Source organism: Lactuca serriola, chromosome 9 (genome assembly GCF_051521515.1).
Source record: "Lactuca serriola cultivar US96UC23 chromosome 9, Lser_US96UC23_V15, whole genome shotgun sequence".
In the NCBI taxonomy this organism is placed as follows: domain Eukaryota; kingdom Viridiplantae; phylum Streptophyta; class Magnoliopsida; order Asterales; family Asteraceae; genus Lactuca; species Lactuca serriola.
The window spans coordinates 205,035,569-205,058,597 of NC_136416.1; the positions used below are offsets into that span (position 1 = coordinate 205,035,569).

Sequence of the window (23,029 nt, forward strand, 5' to 3'; positions counted from 1 at the left end):
GTGGCGTGAGTTGAAGTTGAATGTTTTGAAATTGAAAAACATAAACAATAATAAACTAAAGGGTGAACAATAAAACTCGAATGGTCATGTAGTTTGGGGTAATACGTATGTTTGGTCTTTAAATGTTATTTTTAAACTCAGATAGTCCTTATAATATTATTCTGTTATGATTTTAGTTCCTCACATATACTATTATATCGGTTTTATTTTATTATATATATATTTTTTAATTTTTGATTTTTAAAATGACAAATTGAAATAGGTTCTACCCCTCCATCGTGAGAGAGAGTGCACTCAAGTGAAGGTGATTGGGTTGCCGGAACGAGGGAAAAGATAAGGGAATAGATTATCCCCGTAAATATTTTTTCTTAATAAATACAGAACCATATATTTTAAGGGTAGTATTATTATTAGGGACCAAGACTGAAACAATAACAAAATACGGGATCGTCTGAATTATAAAACCCCTTGTCTCTGTCGAAGTCTCCCGCCATTGATCACCGATTCACCGTCTCTGTCGGCGTATTCAAGAAATTTCAAGCCCCTTGTCTCCCACTGACACAGAGACGAAGGAAAAAATGGCAATAGATCCAACTCCATTACCTGAGTCTGCTCCTTCTTGGTTCACTCCCAAAAGGTACACGTACATTCTTCATGTTTCTTCTCTTTTCCCCTTTTCACTTCTTGATTAGATAAAAAAACAAAATCCAGCTAACTAACGTGGGATTCACACAATGCACAGGTTGCTTGTGTTTTTCTGTTTTATCAACATGTTAAATTATATAGATCGAGGAGCAATTTCCACTAATGGTGTAAATGGGAGCCCTAGAAGTTGTACAGAGAGTAATGTGTGTTCAGATGGTAGTGGAATTCAGTAAGTCGTTATCTTTATAACATCATTAGTCATCATATGTTCTTTAAACTTTTTTTTTTTTTTTTTTTTTTTTTTTTTTTTTTTTGTCTAAAGGGGTGATTTCGATCTAAGCAATTTTAAAGATGGTATTCTAGCTTCTGCTTTCATGGTTGGACTTCTTATTGCATCTCCAATATTTGCATCCTTGGCCAAGAGGTAATTTCTGCTAATTTATTTATTTATTTTTTTTAATTTATAATTTATAATTTTTTTCTTTTTGTGTATATGAGCAGCATTAATCCTTTTAGACTTATTGGAGTTGGATTGTCGGTGTGGACACTTGCTGTAGTTGGTTGTGGGTTTTCGGTTGATTTTTGGTCGATCACTATCTGTCGAATGTATGTTGACCATTTTACCCTTTCAAACACCATCAACCTTCATAAATTTGATGTCTTTTTTTTTGGTGTAACTGAAATATTGTTGTTTTCAGGTTAGTTGGTGTTGGTGAAGCCTCTTATATAGGTCTTGCAGCTCCATTGATTGTTGAGAGTGCTCCAGTATCTCAGGTTCTCTTTGTTACTCGCTAATCCCCCACATTTATATCTTTTGTGTTTCTATTTTTTTTAATAAATTTATTGCTGCAACAGCGAAACTTACATCCATTTTGTTTTGTAGAGAACAGTGTGGCTGGGAATATTCCATATGAGCATACCTATTGGAGTTGCTGTTGGTGATGTCTATGGTGGATTGGTATGTCATTATATTTCACATGACAAGACACAATTCCGAAATTTTGATTGGGTCGATTCTAAAATCCTTTTTCGGTTCGTCCCAAACGCCTCTAATTCGGTGTTCCAAACGTCCTTTTTTCACGTTTGAGTCGAGATTTCATTCTTGGAGGGAAATCGCCGACTGTGACTCTTACCAAATAGTGGTACTATAAGATCATTCGTTATACCCAGCACTAACCGCTATAGTGGTGGGTACCACATCATCCCCACTAATCACCACTAAACATATGAGATGCCTAGTTGCCTACTACTAAACAACACTCCACCTCATTCTTTTAATAAAATTTAAATCAAAAATATATAAAAATCATACAATTTTTTTAAAATACTAGTTTTTCATTAATTTAAAATACCAAATTACATTAATTAAAATAAAAAAATAAAAAAAACATTAAAAATAAAAGTTACATTAATAAAAAAAAAACATTAAAAATAAAAAACTAAAATTACCAAGCTTAACTAAAAAAAATATCACCTATTTTACGTGGGACTCGAACGGAGTACTTCATCGTGGGAAATAGCTCCAAATGTTCGCCTTCGAGGTCGTACGCTTTCATCTTGAAGATTTTCATACCGATTTTTGTTTTGAATCACCAATTGTGTTTCTATTATTTTTTGTTCTACTCGACTCAACATTTCCTTCGTTTCTTGAACGTGCACATAACGGTTAAATTTCTCTCCAAAGTGATACATAACACTAGATCTCAAAGTCGTTGAAGCCGTTTTTTTTGTTTTATTTCTTCCAACGGGCCGACGAAGAGGTTGCTTGTTTTCAACATCGAGTGGGTCATCGTTGATGTCGAAGTGTGTTTGCCTGTTCGATTGTTGGCAGTGTTGTCAATAGCGACCATAGCGATCGCTATAACGAATAGCAAGGTAGCGAGGCGATGTAGTGTCGCTATGGGGTTCATAACGACTGAATCGCGACATAGCGACCTTTTTTATTTTTATTTTTTATTTTTAAAATCAGGTATAAATAGACCTGTTTTAGGGTTTTCAGTTGACTAAGTCAAAGAGAACATTGGATATCCAAAATTAAGACTTGTTTTTTTGTAGCATGCGTGTTTTACAACTTATTTGAACTAATAGCCTTGGTTTTAGCTTACATGTTAGTTATAATCTCTAATTAGGTGAAGATAAAAGTAGTATTAATTCTCAATAGAAATTCGCTAAAAATAAAATAACCGTCGCTATTTCATTGCTATCGCTACATAGCATATAGGTAGGTTGTCGCTATAACCTCGCTATCGCTATCGATAACACTGATTGTTAGGAAGTTGCATCGGGGTTTCTTGAACGTTTTGAACCGGAAGATTGTAAACTTCCTTCCGTTTGCTCTTTCCATTTCGGAACATCTTTCAACTTTAGCCACGCTTTTACATACGGAAAAGCTTTACGGGTTGGGGTTATTTTTTCAAATTGGTCAAAATCCGCCTTGAAGCCATCGAAGTCGGTTGACCTGATTTTATGTATGTTTAGGAGGTTGTTGTAAATTCCATCAAATTCGGTGCGTTTTAGTCGAATATCCCGCCACTTCGAGCTAATTTGATCGAGATTTTGTTTTTCACTTCTCGTTAACTCATAGCACACCGCTCGAACTTTCTCCCAAAACAACCGTACGTTTGACTATCGCCTTCGATTGGGTCTTGGGAAGCCGAAATCCATGTATCCGCTAGCTTTTCTTCTTCCTCTTTTGTCCATGGGACCCTTTCTTGGGTGGTGGTGGGTCGGACCAGTTTTTTTTCCTTTTTTTCTTTTTAGGTTGAGGTGGTGGTGAATGTTGAGTTTCCGAAACAAAATCCGGCGAATGAGGGAGTTGTGATGGTTGTGGTTGAAATTGTTGTTGTTAGAATTGTTGGAAAGCTTGATATTGTTGAAGTTGTTGTTGGAAGGCCATGAAAGTTTGATATTGTTGTTGGCAAAGCGTTGTTTGTTGGATAGGGGAACCGATTTGAAGCAAATTGACAAAACAACTTTGAGGTGATTCCAAGGTCGGAGTTACCGAGGGGTTGCATCTAATGCAAAAACGTTATCAAGTTTGCGATTTTTATAGTTTAGAGGGATATTTTGGTTAGGATCCATGGGTTTGGTTGTGAAAATATTGTGTGTATAGAATGAGAAATGAATGGTGTAAGAAATAAGTGTTGGAAGAAGGTATTTATAGGTAAAATTGGTATGTAAAAATGTTATTTAAAAAAAAAATTAAAAATTTGGTCATTGGAACGGCTAGTCAAACGGTCAAGAAGGGGAAAGAGCCCTATTGGGCGTTGCGTTTCGTGGTCCCGAGAACAACTCACAATGAAAACGATCGATCGCGATTGGCCGGGATGGTGTGCACGGTCGTTGTCGTGGTCCAACTCAATCACGGACAAATCGACCCTATTTATACCGGTTAGTCTAATGTTTTGCGGAGGTGTATCACAGTGATTTACCAAATAGCAGTGGTGGTATTTACCGTGATCCACCGTTCTTTCTGTCAACGCAATAGTGGCGCAACAGGCGATATTACAGTTTAGTCCATCTTGGTCTACTTGACAAAGAAAAAAAGCTTCTATGGGCTATTTTAATTATTAATCTGTTCTCTTTTTAACTAGCTCAACCCAATACATTGATTTTGTTGAAATAACCCAACTGCCCAAATATCAAAATGCAAACCTAATTAGAAAGCACACGAATTCTTCTCTTTTAATTATAATTAGAATGCACGCCTAATTTCCATATTACTATATTAGAATACCATGCATTTTGTTTTATGCTTTGTTTTTATATGACTTTTAATGATATTAATTCTATATAATATAATTAGTATTAATACTCTAATATATAAATTCTATATAAATATATAATATAAATGGATCCCAATAAATGTAATAATATCTACTATAATAAATGAAGGTTTTTTTTGCCACATGTTTTCTTCTCATTCATTTGGACACATGACATTTTTTAGATTTTTAAATTTTCTATTTTCCACTTGTCATTTTATTGTATTTTTCATTTTATTAATTTAAAATTTCACATTTAATGTGTAAGGTAATATATATGTAAAGTATTTATTAGAAATAGTTTATATATGTAATTTATTCAATACATTAAAGTCTTATTAATTTTAATAATTCAAATTTTTCTTATTTTTCTTATAAATTCAAACTTTTCAAATTGTTAAAATTTTATATTTGTTTTTTTTTAATTAAACCCATGTAATACATGGGTCTCACACCTAGTTATATAATATAAATTTATACCAAAAGGTTCAATACATATCGATTGAAGGCAAACGGGCAACAAGCTGCGCCGCTAGCCCTTTTTGGATGGCAAAACCAATTCTTTTGAAAACTACATTTATGGATCTAGGAGATATGACATTAGAATAAATGACCCGTTGGACTCTATTGAGGAGCTCCACCGCCTCTGGTGCAACAAAACCAAATGTATCGAATGAAAGTGTACAAACACATGTTGATTTTCTATACATGCATTCTCGTGCTTTACCACTTTGCACGCAACGGCTTTCAAAGCGGCATGCCCAGTTGTGAAACCCTCGCTCCCCAAACCAACGAGAGGAGAGACCCCAGTAAGATCCACGCACGCATGCTTTCCTCCTATCCATCCAAAGACCAAAATGTCAGTCGGCCTAAGTGTGGACCTTCCATCCTGCGGGTCCGTCAAAAAGTTCACCGACGCTTCTTTCTTCACAGAAATACCAGCACGCCGACAAGCATCAAAGAGAACATCCCGAACCACATCATGTCTGTACTTGAAACCAGGGAGCTCTCTACAATGAACCGCGTGTTCCCCAAAGGTATCCAAACATGCCTTACGGCAAACTGGGCATATTTCATCAATTGGGAATATGGGAATCAGGAGGCGGTAACAAAGGATAGTTTGGTACTCCACAGGAGACATGTGCTGGCCATGACCATCAATAGGGATAGTTAGCAGAAATCCTGAGCATGAGGTGCCCGCAAACACTCAAAGACTGCTTTCTGTCTGATAGTCATGTTGAAGTCGACTTCCATATCTTGGACGATTTTGCTAAAAATGGCACACGCCAAAACTTTTTGGGATTTAGGGGGCGGTGTCCTTATTAGTGAAACCGCTATAGTCAAATCCCGGAATCGTATCGCAAAGACGAGTCATAGCACATAGGTAATCCGAGTCCATACCACATACACCACTGTCACGTAAGATGTGGTCTTGTAATGCCCAAGATTGGGCCCTCGAGGCTACAAATGTGTAGGAGGAAACCTCGTATGCCGAGTACAAACCCAAACCACCAAAACGAATAGGTAAGGAAGCCAGGCACCACTGAATATCTCCAAAGAATGGGCCTCCACGTACAACCATATCCTCGATAGACCTGTGCAATCCTCTGTCAAAGAACAAACCTGTCTCTTCTATGTGTACCGGCTGGCATGTCCTTAAACCAAAGAAAAGTTTTGCAATGCCCATACATGATCGAAGCAAAAGGAGCTCACTTTGCGGTAAAATCTATATATATATAAAAAAGCGGTAAAATCTATATATATATATATATATATATATATATATATATATATATATATATATATATATATATATAACATAAATTATACATAAAAAAGCGATATACCACCGCACCACCAATGCCACCAATGTTGTCAAAAGCGATATACTCTTTATCAATGTTGTCAAAATCCCGATCCTAAATTCCCACAAAATAGAATATAATTTTAACTAATTATTTTAAAACATGAAAATTATCTCAAACATTCAGTTTTATGTTCAAAAACTATACTAACTTCAAAACTTTAGTTACAACTCACAACACAAAATGATAAACGATGAATTTATAAAGGGTAAAAAATATAAAGTGGTAAATCTATTTTTTTATTTGCATAATAAAAAATCAAGGGAAGGTAGGATCGGATCGGATCCTGATCCTACATTTCTACCTGTCATCCTATCCTAAATATGATCTATATGCGATCCTAATCGTTTTTCATACCTAGGATCGTATGTTCCTACGGTCAAGATCGCGTTTTGACAACATTTACCACTGCGATTTCAAATAGCGGCTGGTGATTGTTATTCGAATTTTGAACGCGATAACTGCGTAGTTTACAATCAATGTAAAGGGAGGTTTACAAGCTCTTACACCAAAATTGTGCATTTTTTAGAGTTGCTATGGGGAAAAAGCTGACATTAAAAGATGTTCAGCCATGGTTAGAGATCAAGAGAAGCATGAAAGACTTTTGAAGAAGGTAAAAGATGCAGGAAATTTTGCTCTCTCAAAGTGTTTGAATAATTTAGTACTCTCCAAAAATGCATCCTCTAGGAAACGCATAGAAGAATCTTTTGTCATATTAGAGAGAAGCGTGGTGGATTTGATGATGATTCGAGGATTATGTGCCAATGGAATTTCTTTTCAATGTGTCACCTAACTCGTAATTTCTAGAAATGGTTAGCGCTATCAAGAATACACGGGATGGATACAAACCCCCATCGTGTGTAAAAGCGAGAACCTTATTACCTGATGAATGTGTTAAAGATGTTGAGAAAGAGCTCACATCGGTTAAAAAGATGTGATATGCACAAGGACTCTAAGTCGTATCATATAGTTGGTTTAATGTTAAACATAGTCCACTATCAATTTCTTGCACTTAATTTTCATGGTGCAATGTTTATGTACTCGGAAGACTTTTATGGGGTGGAAAAAACGGGGGTTGCAATTTCTAAGTTTCTTCTTGGAGCCACTGATAGCATTGGACAAAGCAATGCGTTACAAGTTGTAACGAACAACACAACTAACTGTAAAGCGGCCGGGTGGGAAATCGAGAATGTATTCATATATATTTTCTTGTTACCTTTTTGTGTGCACACTTTAAATATGATGTTGAAAGACTTGGCTATCAAATTTTATTAGCTAACCTCAACCTATAAGAAAGGTAAGGAAATTGTCAAGTTTTTCTTAACCACACCCATCGCTACATTTTTTTTAGAGAAAACTCAAAATTGCAGTTATTGAAGGTTGTAAAGACACGATTTGCATCAGATTATATATTATATACTATTGAGAAGGTTATTAGATTGTAGGGAGGCACTTTCCACAACTATCATCCTCAATTCTTAGAGGGAATGGGTAAAAAATGGAGACGAAAACATTTGCATAGTTGGGACAAAAGTCACTGATACAATTAAGGATTATGAGTTTTGGGAAGATTTTGAGAATATTTTAGTTATTACAAAACCCATATTTTTTCTAAGTAAGTTTTATGATGGTGAGGGTCCCAAAATGGGAAAAATATATGAAAGAATGGACAACATGCTAGGTGAAATCAAAGATGATATGTTGGAAAATAAATAATCAAATTATTAAACTCAAGTTGAAAATATTTTTCTGGCTAGATGGGAAAAATGACAATCCCACTTTATTGAGTGGGGTTTGCTTTAAGTTCTAAATTTTATGATAAATACTATCTAGAGAAGTTGGCACCCGGTGACAAGGCAAGAAAAGCTTCTAGCAAAACAAAGAGATTGTAGTCCTTCTTTATGGAAGCGTTTTATAGGATTGCAAAAAATGATGAAGAAGAAATGATGTTACGAAAACAATTTGCGACATTTCATATTTAAAACGAGTCTACTCTAAAGCCACGTCGCAAGCCAGTGTCGTCACAATGGATAAAGTTGATTGGTGGGCTACATATGGAGTAGACTCCAAAATTCTCATAAGTAGCAATAAAGTACTCTCACAACTGATTAGTAGCTATTCGGTACAGAGAAATTAGAGTACATATTTCTATATCTATAGTGTCCAATGGAATCGTTTAAGTGTCAAGAGAGTGTATAAACTTGTCTTTATTCACTTTAACATTAGACTTCAATCCTGTTTATAGGATTCTTATAAATCTATCCCCACAAGAAGTGGGACATGAATCTGGAAAATATATATATATATATATATATATATATATATATATATATATATATATATATATTCAATTGCTCGATTCTAGGGCCATATTTTATGATGAAGGTATTCATGTCTTTTGTACAAACACGAGATGTGTTTCATCTTGTCAAATCTTTTTGGTTGGGACATAAAACTATTTTTTTCCATTCACATCGGTCTCATTCCAATGAATGCCAAATGCAGTATAACATATTCAGTTTTGTTTTTTGATTTATAGGTTGGAACTGGTTTAGGTTGGCGTTATGCATTTTTTGGCGAAGCAATTCTAATGCTTCCATTTGCTATTTTGGGTTTTGTAATGAAGCCTTTGCAAATGAAAGGTACATTTAACAATTTCTATTAAATTAGTATTTTATTAACATTAAGATAACACTTTTTTTCAATATAGTTTAACAAGTTCCATGTTCATGTAGGCATGTCTAATGCTAAAATCATCCCATGGTTCTTAAATGAAGAGGTCTCAAAGAAAGATTCCAGGTCTTTCACAAAGCAATAGCGTATAAAAGTTTCTTATATAAAACCTTTTTATATTATTTACACATGCATTTTTTTTCAGCTATGTTTCGTATACTTCAAATCTGTTATCAAGATTTGGGCAAGATATGAAGGCTCTTTTGAGTGAGAAAGTATATGTTGTAAATATTCTAGGTAATTAATATTCTTAAATCTCAACTATTGTTCGCTTAATTTATTATTTGTTGATTTTCTACTTTTTAATTGATTTTTAGGTTACATAGTGTATAATTTTGTCTTTGGCGTATATTCATATTGGGGCCCAAAAGTTGGTTATAACATATATCAAGTGGTAACAACATTTTATATAGAAACCAAAATTATTATGAAAGAAATAAAAACATATATTTAGGCTTCCCACCTGTTCATTTTGGATTTTTCATATTTTATAGGACAATGTTGATTTATTATTTGGAGGAATCGTAATTGTTGGTGGAATTGTGGGGACAATAGGAGGAAGTGTTATTTTGGATCACATAAATTCGACAATCTCCAATGCTTTTAAGGTACATATTTATATTTATTCATAATTGAGTAAATTACATGAATCGTTCCTCGTGCAAGTGTCAAAATACACGTTCAATCACTGTTTTCAAAAATTAACTTGGACCATCCAATATGTTTAAAAGGTGCACATTTTGTTCAGTCATTAATGGTGTTAAGTTTTTATTGTTAAACCATGGTAAAATGACATATTTACCCTTATTTTTATAGAAAAATGTAACACCCAAAAATTTCAAACCAATTTAAACTTTTAAAACATGTCAAGTTCATCAAAACATTACAACTTTATTTTCAAATATTATTTATCAGAGTATTCCCAGAAACGTAAACATAATATGAGGAGCTGTACGATCATGCCTTCGCATTACCGTGATCCCCTGATATACCTGAAACAATAAACTGAAACTGTAAGCCCGAAAGCTTAGTGAGTTACCCCCAAAATACCGATACACATACAGTCCACATAACCAAGTCAGCAATAACGTATCATAACGAACTTAATGGAACAATACATAACGGGTTTACATCCCTACAGACTGTAATACCCACAAGCCCATAGTACAAGTATCCCTTAGCACGTAACTGGAATGCTCCCGAGCCCACAGTACGAGTCTCCCTTAGCTCATAACTGGAATGCTCCTAGGGTTTGTTGGCTACCGCACGAAGCAGTACAACCTCAACCCATCCCATATAACAAACACATAACGTAACCACTAAGCATGCAATAATCACATAACATCATAGGTAGTCCTACAGATCTACCTAACTGGCATAACCACTAGCATGCAACACTAGATCGTATTCAACCTCTAACACTGCTAGGATAACATATCCAATAGGCCGCCCTTGGTGCCTTAGACCCCTTAGTATAGTGAGGATAACTCACCTTGCAACTGCCGTCTGAAAATAGAAAGCCCGACTCCTGGATCACCAACACGAACTCCACCACCTATCGTTACCATAAAACTCTTTTTCATAAATCTCCAAATTACCAGAATACCCTCAGAAATCAACTGGTCAACAGTCCATGCTGACTCGACTCGTCGAGTGCAGTTTATCGACTCGTCGATTCCTTCCTAAAATCGAGAAGTCGTGAAATCCCTGGTTAGTTCATCGAGTTCCCTTTTAACTCGCCGAGTTCATATGTCCAAGAATTGGGAGAAACCCTGGCCGACTCGCCGAGTCTTAGAATGACTCGTCGAGTCCAAGGCAATCTTCAACGGACTCGCCGAGTTGTTCATCCAACTCGTCGAGTTCATGGCTATCTTCAACGGGCTCGCCGAGTTGTTCATTCAAATCGCCGAGTCCTTGCAGACCTTCATCCATGCAGACGCTTTTAAAGCCATGGCAAGGTTCCAAATTACAGATCCAAGCTTCTAGGGCATGTTTATCACGTAAAGTCGCAAACTTGACATGCATGCAAGGCTTTAAGACCCTTAAATGGCAAAACTAAGCTTACAATGAAGTCTCACACTTGAGGGAAGGCTCCTACCAGGCAAGGCTGAAGACTTTATGGATCTAGAGGTGAAAGGGAGTCCAGATCTGAAGTTACAACTTCAGATCTTAGCTTAAACATGGGGAGCCTTTCTTAAAACCCATCCAAAAGAGGCCAAAAGAGAGATGAGCTAAAGGAACAGCTTAATACCTTCCAGGGAGTGACAACTGATGAATCTCTTAGCTCCCCCACGAGTTCCTAACCTTGATTTTCTTTCTTCCCCAAGTGTTTCCTTCTTCAAAGTTCCTCCTCCAAGCTTGAACACACCAAAAGAACACACACACACGATTTACGTCTTGAGAGGGACAAAGGGCAATAAAGGGAGGCTGGGGGAGGCCAATGATCCTTTAAATAGGGTGCAAAACCCCGAGATTTAGGGTTTCATTAGCCAGCTCCTACTCGTCGAGTCCCTTCTTGAACTCGGCGAGTAGCTCATTAAAATACGTGGCCAACCTGCTGCTACTCGACGAGTAGGGCAATCAACTCGTCGAGTAGCCCTTGAAATCAAGATTTCACACACTAAGTCAATACCTGAGAATCGGGGCGTTACAAAAAATTACTTTAAAAAAATACAAACTAATTTAAACCTTAATACCCCACCCTTACAACCAAGGCAACAAATCTTGTTACAAAAACCCCCAACTTGTTCAATTTCCATTTCTTAATGTTCTTGTTCTTGAAGAAAGTAAGATTTTATTTAAATTTAATTTCTAACATCCCTCCATTTCATTTATCTCTAGTAATAAAATAAGAAATTTCACATATTTGGTTAATACGTACAAGAAATCAAGTGATATTAAAGTCTTAATAAATTCCAATAACCACAAATCACCGGAAGAAAGATAAAAGAACACATGTTCGTAAAGATAAACATGATTAGGTTTTGATTTTTGAAGTCCACACAAATTGAATCTAAAACCTAGATTCCACCATTAAAGCTTAGAATGAAACCACAAAGAAAAAGTGGGCTTGATTTTCTATTGTTGAAACCCATCGAATCTAAGTCCACCATTAACATAGGGGTGGGGTGAAAAAACGAAAAACCCCTGAAAAAGGAAGAAGGTAGGTGTTGTTTTGTGAAATCATACAAGGAGAATAAGGGGGTGGTTTGATTTTGAGAGAATCCTTATATCCTTAACCAAAGAATTTGTGCGAGTGCCATGTTTTCACCATCGACTTCAATGGAAGCACCACTGCATAACATTCATACACGCACACACACATACATATATATGTACACCCGACCTTACTTCATATCAAAGCAAATGCAAATTGAACGTAGTTTCATCTTCAAAATACAAATGCAATCCCAATTTAGGAATGAATATGAATAAGAGTTTTGTTTAGCAAAAATAGCTAAGGCAACGGTAGTTGAGAAAGAGGAAGAGGAGGCGAATAGCAGTAGGTCGGAGGTGGGTTGCAATCAGTTAAAAATAGAGATTATTACCGAATTTGTGCTGAATGGAGGTCATTGGAGTGTGCTTCGATATCTGTAACTATATGTTTGAAAGGTTACATCTTGTTCTTGACGAAACAAAAAAAATCAAGGAACACAAAACCCCACACACTTCCTATTTCTCTTCTTTGATGATGATGTGGTTTAACGGAGGAATGTCGTAGGGTTCTTGGCGTGAAAAAAAGGTATGGAGAATGAGGGCATCGTGTTTGAAGAGAGTGGTCAACAAGGGAGATAAGGCCAAACGGAGTGAAGCAGGAAGCGTTCCCGCACCTCGTAACACAATACATAGACTACAGAAAGGAACTGTGGGATTCAAGTGAGGGGAATGCTCCCTCCATTCTCTCTCTTCTCTCATTTGTCGATTTTCTTTTTCTTTTTTACCATGTGTTCCAACGGTTAGTTTTTAGAAAAACAAATTACTTTTTTTATTCAACAACGGCTACAATTCGAATATATATATATATATATATATATATATATATATATATGTGTGTGTGTGTGTGTGTGTGTGTGTGTGTTTACGATTTTAGACAACTATAAATACCTCACTATTTTCAACTTCAAATTCACACCTTCTTTTATGAATTTTTGTGTATTTTCCGAAAAAATAGATCCCAACAATCCAACCCGAAACTCTGATAGAAGAAAAAAAATAATGTTTTGAGTTCAAGCACCCGAGCTCGAAACATTTTCGTCATCGATCCATCTCAAGGGGTTTATCGTCCCCAACTTGATGCCCCCATTCAATCTCATCCATAATTTCAATACCAAAATGTTAGGCAATACTATCCCATGCAAGTGCCAAATGTTACTCCAAATATGCTCACAAACTTTGTATTTTTTTCCCGATCAACTTTCACAAATCAACCCCAAAGCCAAACCCCACTCCATCAATCTCAAATCCAAATCCAAACACCAATCTTTCACTCTCAACCACAATACCAAAGCCTCGATAAGTCGGAGGATGAAATTGTATGGGAAACTCAACTCACACCACCCCCACCACGCAGGAGAGGAAATCAATCGGTGCAAGAGACTACAAGGCCGAAGCCAACATCATGGACTCCCCATGAAAAGCTAGTGTTGACAAAATCTTGGGTTGACATTTTAGTGGATTTAGCGAAGGGAAATACCCAACCGACATCATGGACTCCCCACCACGCCGCAAAGGAAACAACAGGTGCAAGAGAGTACAAGAAGAAGGCCAATCAAAAAGAACAAAAAGGGTTCAAGTGGATACACAATTTCTTCTGATGCTTGTGTCGAACTAGATTTAAATGACGAGGACAAACTGAAGATAGAAGAAATTGTCTGACCGATGGGTAATGACAAAAGCAAAACGAAAGGGGAAGGGGACTTCTTCCGGTGCATCGTATTTTAACATGGACGCGGACGAAATGCGGAAAATGACAACGACATTTGATCAATACAATCTAAACTTCGTTGAATGTTTGGTATTCGACAAAGAAAAAGAAGCTGAAAAAAAAAAAGAAGGAACATACAGAAAAACAAGAAATGGAGGATATGAAGTTCTTGATGGAAAACACCGACCATCTTTTAGAACCCGACCGTCGATCTTTTTTTAAAGAAGAATGAGAAGATCATGAAAAAATATTTCCCGTATATTGCTTCGTTTTTTTAATCTAGGTTATGTTTCTTAAATCTTGGTTGGTTTCTAGGTTTTTTTATTCTTAGTTTGTTTTTATGTAATTTTCATTTTATGTAATGAAGTATTTTTATTTTAATTAATTTTTGTGTTTATTTATCATTTTAAATAAAATTATTTATTTTTTTAATTATAAATCTTAATAATCAATTATTTTTATTTAATAATAAAAACAAAAGTGAAAGGTAGTGAAAGGTGACCATTTTTTGCCCTTTTGGTGAGAAAAAGGAGAGTGAAGGAAAGTTGACGTGACACTCAAAAAGTGAAAGATGTTTCCCATACATATCATGTGGTCTAACGTGGGAGATGAGAGAGTCAACAGAGTTAGGGTTTAGTTTTTTTTTTCTTTTTTTATTTATTTTCTTTCTTTTAAAGTCAAAAGACTGAAATACCTTAGGTATGTGGGTCACTTAATGGAAAAACTAACGGCTAACAAAATTAGGGACGAAGCACACAACTTTTAAACAATATTAGAGACGGTCCGAATTAATTTTAAAAAATGGGTGCTAAACATGTCATTTGGCACTTGCATGAGGGATGATTCATGTAATTTACTCTTAATAATATTTCGAGGACATGACATGACAAAGCATGTTGTATTGTGTTTTGAGGCTAGGATCGGAGTCAATGGACATAGAAAATTTTGTCCCGCCGATGAAACGTATGAAGGAAAATTTGTGGTTTATATTGATTGATCGAAATATATATATATATATATATATATATATATATATATATATATATATATACCTTTTGCAGTTACTTTCCATAGCAACATTTTTTGGAGCAATATTTTGCTTTAGTGCCTTTTGTTTCAGCAGCATATACGTTTTCTTGGTTCTCATTTTAATTGGGGAGATTCTTGTTGATGCCACTCAGGTAAATTGAAATTGACTTCTTACGTATTTGAATTAGTGTTCAATGCAAGTAATAGTATTGTACTTTTATTGATTTGTTTCTTATAGCATCCCATTTTTATTTCTTCCTTTTATTACATTGTATTTTGAAAAACAAGTATTTATAGTAATATCATCCATGGAAAAATCAAATTTGATTGCTATATTTTAAGCCACCCTTGCAGTTCACTTATAAATGAAGGGGTAAAACACGAAAAATGCCTAAAGAATAAGCTCCTGGGGTTAAAGGGTTATTAAGTAATTTAGTAATACAATTTTTGTTTTCAAAGTAGGAGCATGATAGTTGTGGGTTATCTTTTCAGTTAGTAGAGAGTTATTCTCTTGTAGGAGATCCTTGGCTTCTCGAACTGCCAGACTTATACTTTCAATCATTAACAAACATTTGAATATCAATATGTTCTTGTTTCTCCGATGCAATTCGTGATTACACTTGTTGAGTTAGGGAGATCTTAGCAAAGAGGTATTAGAGCAATCAACATGGCTCCTAATACTAGAACCAACATTCAAAGAATCGAGGAGATGGAAGGTTGTTTGGAAGAAGTCAATAACACAATAGCTGAAATGCAACAAAACTTGGTAGAATAGTTTACTTTACTAACCGAGAAGGTGGCGGAGGAGAACAAGAAACTCGTTGGAACCGGAGGAAGACTATCGATGGGAGAAGAACTGATTTTGAACAGTGGTGTACGACCACCACCAAGGTCGAACGAAAAAGGCGGAGAGGTATTTCAGTTTTTACCCCAACAGAGGTTGTAGCGTTAGGAGGCGACAATGGGAACATCAGAGAAGACAAATTCGTTGTTTGGAAGAGCTAAAGAAAGTAATTATCCGACAATTTCGATCTTTGAATGAGGGATCATTCTACGAGCAGTGGCGGGTAATCAAGCAAATTGATTCGTTTTGGATTACCAATGAATGTTCATCGACTTATTTGCTATGTTAAGTGGGATAAAGGAAGAAGTCGATAAAAATGAGATTCAGGCCTAAGAGTTTTCGGGCCTTGTAGCGTGGATCAAGCAATGGAACTAGCAGTGAAAATTGAGGACAAGGTAAATCCAACATCATTCAAGCCGACTCAGGGAGTGTTCGGCACACAACGTTTGGGAGCTTTTGGCTTCTAACAATATAGAAAACGCTAGTAAAAAAAGCTTCGTTCAGCGACAACAGGAGCGTTTAGCTTTTAGCCTAAATAAAACGCTCGAAAATCAAACTTTGTCTGCTACCACTACCAGCTAGTTTTGCCGAAGACACCCTTATTCAAGAAACATGCAAGCGTCCTTAAATTTCCAAAATCTATCTTCTTCCATGGCTTTTACCTCAAACGCCACCCCAAAAACTGTGAAAGAAAGAGCTACTTGATAAGCTACGGTATCGGGTGCATTTTCCTAAGGGTGCCCTAAAGTTCCTCCACTGTATTGTAGTACATAATCATCCCCAAAGATCTCGGTCAGAGCATGCATATATGCAAGCGTGAACAACCGTCCGAAGCTATAGGTAACACGCTCGAGAGACTCAATCTTGGGTGAAATAAATATCGCGACTTCTATCTTTTCAATAAAATCATCACACAATAAGTTAACAAAGCCCAAAGTGATTTATTTTTCCCTTTTAAGTTTACCTATTACGGTACCGGAATGAATATGATCTCCACCAAACATACGTAACGCTTTAGCTAGTACACAAATGTGTATATCATAATTCTTCTGTCTATAAATAAATGCATTCATTGTGCGGTGGATGTGAAGAAGTAGACCGTTATCTTGGAAATAAAGAGCCAAGCTAGTATTTACAGTGAATCCCCTGTTAGGTAGTCATGCATTACGATAGGAACTCCTAATTCTATGGAAAATATAGCCCTTTTTTCACCATTTAAGCTTTAAGTTAGTATTCTAAACCAATCAAGGATATGCGACACTTATCGGAGAGAGGGTTACAAGAAAAGAAGATTAATGATTTTGTTTCAAATGCGATAAGAAGTGGCAAGTGGAGCATCAATGCAAAAAAAAAAAAAAAAAAAAAAAAAAAAAAAAAAAAAAAAAGAGTTAAGCATAACACTAACAATTGATGACGAGTAAAGGATTGATGAATGATGAGGAACCATAAATAGAATTACAGGAAGAATTGAAGACGAAAGTTTGATTAAATTCCATATTGGGGATCATTAAACCAAAAACTCTTAGGTTAAAACGGCGAATTAAACAAGAAGATGTGGTAGTGATGTGGATCGGGCGCAACGCATAATTTTGTGCCACTCCAAATAGTTGAGAAGTTGAGGCAGCCAATTATAAACACATGAGGTTTTTGAGTTGCATTGGGAAAGAGAGTCACAGTGCAAGGGAAAGGTGAATACAAAGGAGGCGTACTTCACCTCCAAGGTCTTGAAGTTAAGGAGGATTTCCTTCCTGTAACATCGGGAAACTCGGATGTAATTTTGGGGGTCCAGTGGCTGAAAATGGTCTCAACATTTCATCAATATTACAAGCATATATTAAGACGTTTTAACATGCCGGAAGGATTACTCCTAACAAGAGGGAGAGAACATGATTTTGAAAATTAATGGGCTATGATTTTGAAATTCAATATCAGAAGGATTCAACAAATATGGTAACCGAAGCTTTATCAAGGAAAAAAGGAGAAGATAGTACCTAACTTATGGGTGATGAATAAGGCTGGAATGCACAACCAGAATGGGTTGCAATCAGGAATGGGGGATGTGACATCAAGTACGGTTGTTTATGGTGTATTAGATGCTAATATATGGTGTATTAGATTCTTTTATGCGATTGGATACATATAAAGTACGGTTAAATAGCCGTACTCTTTTAGGCATGTAATCTAATACACCCCAATAGAGGGCTTAAACTACGTACTATATTAACCGTAGTATATTACGCTTTTTCTAGTAGTGAAAATTATTGTCAAACTCCTCCTGCTAACATGGACTGTTAGCACAAGATCACTATTAATATCTCCACTCATTTTGACAATATCAATCTCTTGAAACATGTTATTACCATTTATAATGATGTCAAAAACTCATTGTCCCTCCCGCGTGAGTTGTGACCGAAGGATTAATCTCTACAAATTACAAAGTAGTTGATAAAATTTTCAAAGCATAATGTCTAAAAAACAAAAAGAAAAATTGAAAGCACGATGTTATAAATGGTAAATTCGGAAAAAAATACTGCCTTAATAAAATCTTGCACACAAGGTGCATTAAACAAGATAACATCGGTGGCATGCTATAGTTATGGTGAAAATATTCCTTATTTCTTATATATCAAATGTGTATTCCTAGTTTTTTACTTTAATCAAAAACTATAATCTTGGGGATGTGTCTATGATCCTCCATCAAATTAATACTCTGAAGTATAGTGTAGAAATGGAAATATCAAAATCAGTTGTTTACTTTGAACACAACCTTCAAAATTTTTTGCTATAATATAGATCAACTTTTGTTAAGGAAATTAATAAATTTCTCTTTAAACACACCATTGTCTCTGTTAGTGTATATTAATTAAAGATAGCCTTCACCCTTTTAACTCGTTCCAAATTTATTAAGCATATATGATATTTACTAAAAAAGTGTATTAAATGAAACCAAATAACTAGTTAATAAGAACATCACAATAAGAGCTTTTTCATGTCAAAGAGCTTGTTAATTAACAAGCTTTCAATGATTTGGTGGATCCATGGGTTTTCAACCAATTGTATATAGACAACATATACAAGGGCCCCACAAATAACAAACTAAAATAACGTTTCTATTGTGGAGATAAAATGAGCTTTTTCATTTAAAGTTTTATAATGAAAAAATTCCACCAAAAAGCTCTCTTGTTATAGATGTTCGGTAAAAAATTTACCTGCCAACAACATCGGCTTTAACTAAACCATAATTAACTCTGGGACAAGGCAAAGAAGTTGTTGTCTTCAACATTTTAGGAGCTTCCACTATGATGGTGGTTGACCGAATTGTTAATGATTCAAATGCTTTTGATGTGAGCCCTGTTTCTGCTGGTGGCTCTTTTGATGAACACATGATTCTATGAGCAAAACTCCGATTATTTTGGATGCTCCTGCACTATTCAAGAAACCATAGCCATTATTCAGTTGTAGAATGTTGAAATCAACAGTCAAATTTTAGTTATGCACTAAGATAAACAAAGTTAATTCCAAGGGGTCTATACTACATTACCAACAACAATCTTCATTTTAACAATTTTAACATTAATCAAACCGGATAAGGATATCAAAGTTAGTGGCAGATGTAACACCAATCTCATTATCCATTGAAAATCATTAGAATGAGAATACTCTCATTCGTAATCAATATAATCAATTATTATTATCTAGCAGATACGTAGATTCATACCAATCTCGGTTTGGCATCGGTTTGTTTGTTTCAGTTAATTATTTCAATTTATAAAAAGACAGGTTATATTCAGACCATAGTGAAAACATGTAGCTAAAACCCAAAATTTTCAACTGGTCATGTAAAATGATGCTAAGAAAATCAAAAAATTAGGAACAAAGTTAAGAATGAACACCTTCTTTCTCTCAGAAAATCCAATTGAAGAAATGTTGCTAAAGGAGAGGGGATTTGAAGCTGAGGAGATTGGAGTCGTTATTAAAATGTGCAGAGATGAAGCAGTCGCCATGGGAAATAGTTACGGAAGGTTCTCCGATGAAGGCTGGAGATGAGGGTGAGGAACTTGAGCTGCAAAGAACGAACCAGATGAAGAAACGTAAGTTTCATGCATATACAGTTCTCAATGTACTCCAATAAACGGAAATCAAATGACCAAATATGCAATAGAATGAACAGTTTGAACACATAATTAACTCTATCAATTGCTAATGTATTGTGACATTAATTAAACAACTGATTAGAAAGAATACCTGGTTGTTCAATACTGAAGACTCGACGAATTTAAATCTGAAATCAATTTTGAATCGGCGGTGAAGGTACACAAATCTGAAATCGATTTTTTTGAATCCGTGATGAAGAGACACTGAATTAGCTGGATTGACGATGAGTTTTGAAGATGTGCTCGCCAATGAAGAAAGGTGACGAAGTATGTCGATCGATTGATCGATCAAGAGAGTGTGTGTGTGTGTGTGTGTGAGTGATCAATTTCGCGGTTGATGTTGTTCATCGATGCTTTGATAAGTAAGCCGCTTGACCAGAACAGAGTGAAGGCGATCTACAGGGGCAAAATGGGAAAAATACAAATGAACGGTCAATTCAATTTTGACGTTGCGTCAAATGAACATCCAGTGTTTTGTTAAATATTCTAGTACACCTAATTAACCGTATTAGATTTCTTCATTTGTGTGTATTAGATTAATTTAGCCTTTTATAATACGGTTTTCATTACAACCGTATTAGATGAGAGTGTACTGTATTACCTATTTTCCAGTAGTGTCAATAACCTCCACTCATGTATTTAAGGAGATCATGGCACTATAATTCAACATATTTATCAAAGTATAATGTTCTATTATGAAAAAAAGATATTGAAAACACAATCCCTTGATTAGGTGGATTTTTCAAAATACAATGCTTTAAGAAGAAAAATTTAAAAGTACAATGTTGTAATAAAAAAAATAAATTGCAATTTCTTGCGTTTATCTATTTGAATATTATCATGTATGATATTTATATTATTTAAATTCTGATAAAAACACATATAAAAAATTATAACAGGGTCCGGTGAATCTTGTGTGTCTCCATTCTGTTAAACCAAGTTTACGACCATTATCAATGGCAATATCTACTGTGGCAATTCACATCTTTGGTGACGTGCCCTCCCCGCCACTTTTTGGAATCCTACAGGTTTGAAAATCACCTATTTATTTCTTTATTTATTTAATATTCTTCTTTTTGAATTTATCAACGATTCTTTTATCTGTGACACAGGACAAAGTTGATAACTGGAGGACATCTATTTTGATCTTAACGTCAATATTGTTTTTGTCAGCCGGAATATGGTTTATAGGTAAGCGCATTTTCATCTTTTTGTACAAATGAAATGAAGATCGACTTTTTCTTTTGATGTGGTATGTTTGTTTTTTACAGGTATCTTTCTTCATAGTGTCGATAGACATGAAGAAGATAGCGAGCATTTGGAGACACGTGTTGAGCAGCCAGATATGACACCTTTGCTGCTTGAATCTGAGGTGGCTAATGGAGATATTACTTCTGCTTTATTATGAAAAAGGAAAGATGAAAAGATTAATGGAGTTGACATGTGGTATACTAATACCGGATATATCACTGTGTCACTATGTGTATTGTAAAATATCTATAGTTTTTTCTCTGTTTTTTATACCAATAAAGATGAAAAGCTACTTGGTCATAGACTAAGGAAATATGTATTTAAGATATTTAAAAGATTGATTAATATTTATAGCTCTAATAAAATGCGGCTACTTTCATCAACAAATCCTAAAACGTGATTATATTTAGACAAATTTCATGAATGATTTTTTTGGGTTTAAAATATTCCTTTTAAACGGTTTTTTTTGGAACTCTTTTTGTATTAGTGATCTTTTCGACAAAAATTGGCATGCAAATAATCATTATATATAACGTCCATTAAAGAGAAATGTTAATTATCATTTGTGAGATTTTCTAGATCTTAATATAAATATGAAATGACAATGGTATGTATTTTTTATTTTAATTTTCATTTTTTTCAATTTTGGTCTAAATTTCAATTTTTTTTGGATCGGTGGTCGTTTTGAGCTGGTTTCGTTGAATATTTAGTGTCTCTGAATATTGAAATGACTGTAATAATCTTGGCGTATTTATTTTCTCTTTTTCTTTCATTTATTTTAAATCTAATACTTATTTATTTATTTTAATAATCTACTCTACCTTCCTCTAATAAACAAAACCTTATTATGCCACTTGTCATATTCTAAGATGTTGATTTGCCACATGTCATAATTCCAAGCTATTATTCATAAAAAACGTCCAACGCCTCACAAGTAAATCAATTGTTTTTCAAATTTTGAAAAAGAATAACCATATCCTAATTTGTTTTCGACTAGGTGTGAGACCCATGTATTACATGGGTTCACTTAAAAAAATTAAATATAAAATTTTAACAATTTGAAAATTTTGGATTTATAAGAAAAATGAGAAAATTTTTGAATTATTAAAATTAATGAGGCTTTAATGTATTGAATATATTACATATATAAACATTTTCTAATAAATACCTTACATATATATTACCTTACATATTAAATGTGGGATTTTAATTTGATAAAATGGAAAATACAATAAAATGACAAGTGGAAAATAGAAAATTTAAAAATTTTAGAAAATGTCATGTGTCCAAATGAATGAGAAGAGGACATGTATCAAAAAAAACCTTCATTTATTATAGTAGATATGTTTGTTATACCAATTCAAAATTGCAATTAAATATGTCAGGTTTTTCATTTATCCCATAAAATCTGGCCCATAAAATCTGGGATTTTATCATGGTAAATACCTAAAACTACCTATTATATAACAAATTCTCTATTTAAACTTCATCCGAAAACCATGACCCCTTCATTAAAATTTAGAAAAAATTGCTTTCACATCGTCAATCATCAGGATTTCTGCAGAAGATACATCAAAGAAAATCAGGTTAATACATCATCAATCAACACTAACAATGATCTGTTTCGATTTATACCACTGTTAGTTGTTTGTGCATGTGTAATCATCTAATGATTCTTCTTCCTGTTTGAATTTCTGTAAAGTATTAGTTGTTAATCATTCTGAAATTGTAATTTTATGTAATGTGTGTAACGATTTCATGTTATGCAATGTTGTATTTCAACTATACATATTAGAAACACCTATAAATCATATTTTAAT

The 23,029-nt window shown here is 34.7% G+C and overlaps 1 protein-coding gene and 1 pseudogene across 1 annotated transcript; one reads left to right on the forward strand and one right to left on the reverse strand.

Moving 5' to 3' along the window:
- The first annotated feature begins 238 nt into the window (after window positions 1–238).
- On the forward strand, window positions 239–21,574 carry LOC145077226 (putative sphingolipid transporter spinster homolog 2). The gene is made up of 15 exons (XM_079022979.1): window positions 239–637; window positions 743–874; window positions 968–1,069; window positions 1,147–1,251; window positions 1,344–1,419; window positions 1,529–1,603; window positions 8,814–8,916; window positions 9,010–9,073; window positions 9,153–9,244; window positions 9,325–9,401; window positions 9,502–9,615; window positions 14,993–15,112; window positions 20,858–20,986; window positions 21,071–21,149; window positions 21,230–21,574. Exons 1-15 carry the CDS (start codon window positions 579–581, stop codon window positions 21,364–21,366), a joined length of 1,464 nt encoding a protein of 487 aa, XP_078879105.1. The 5' UTR covers window positions 239–578; the 3' UTR covers window positions 21,367–21,574.
- LOC145072894 (ribulose bisphosphate carboxylase large chain pseudogene) lies at window positions 16,404–19,189 on the reverse strand (annotated as a pseudogene).
- Window positions 21,575–23,029: the final 1,455 nt, after the last annotated feature.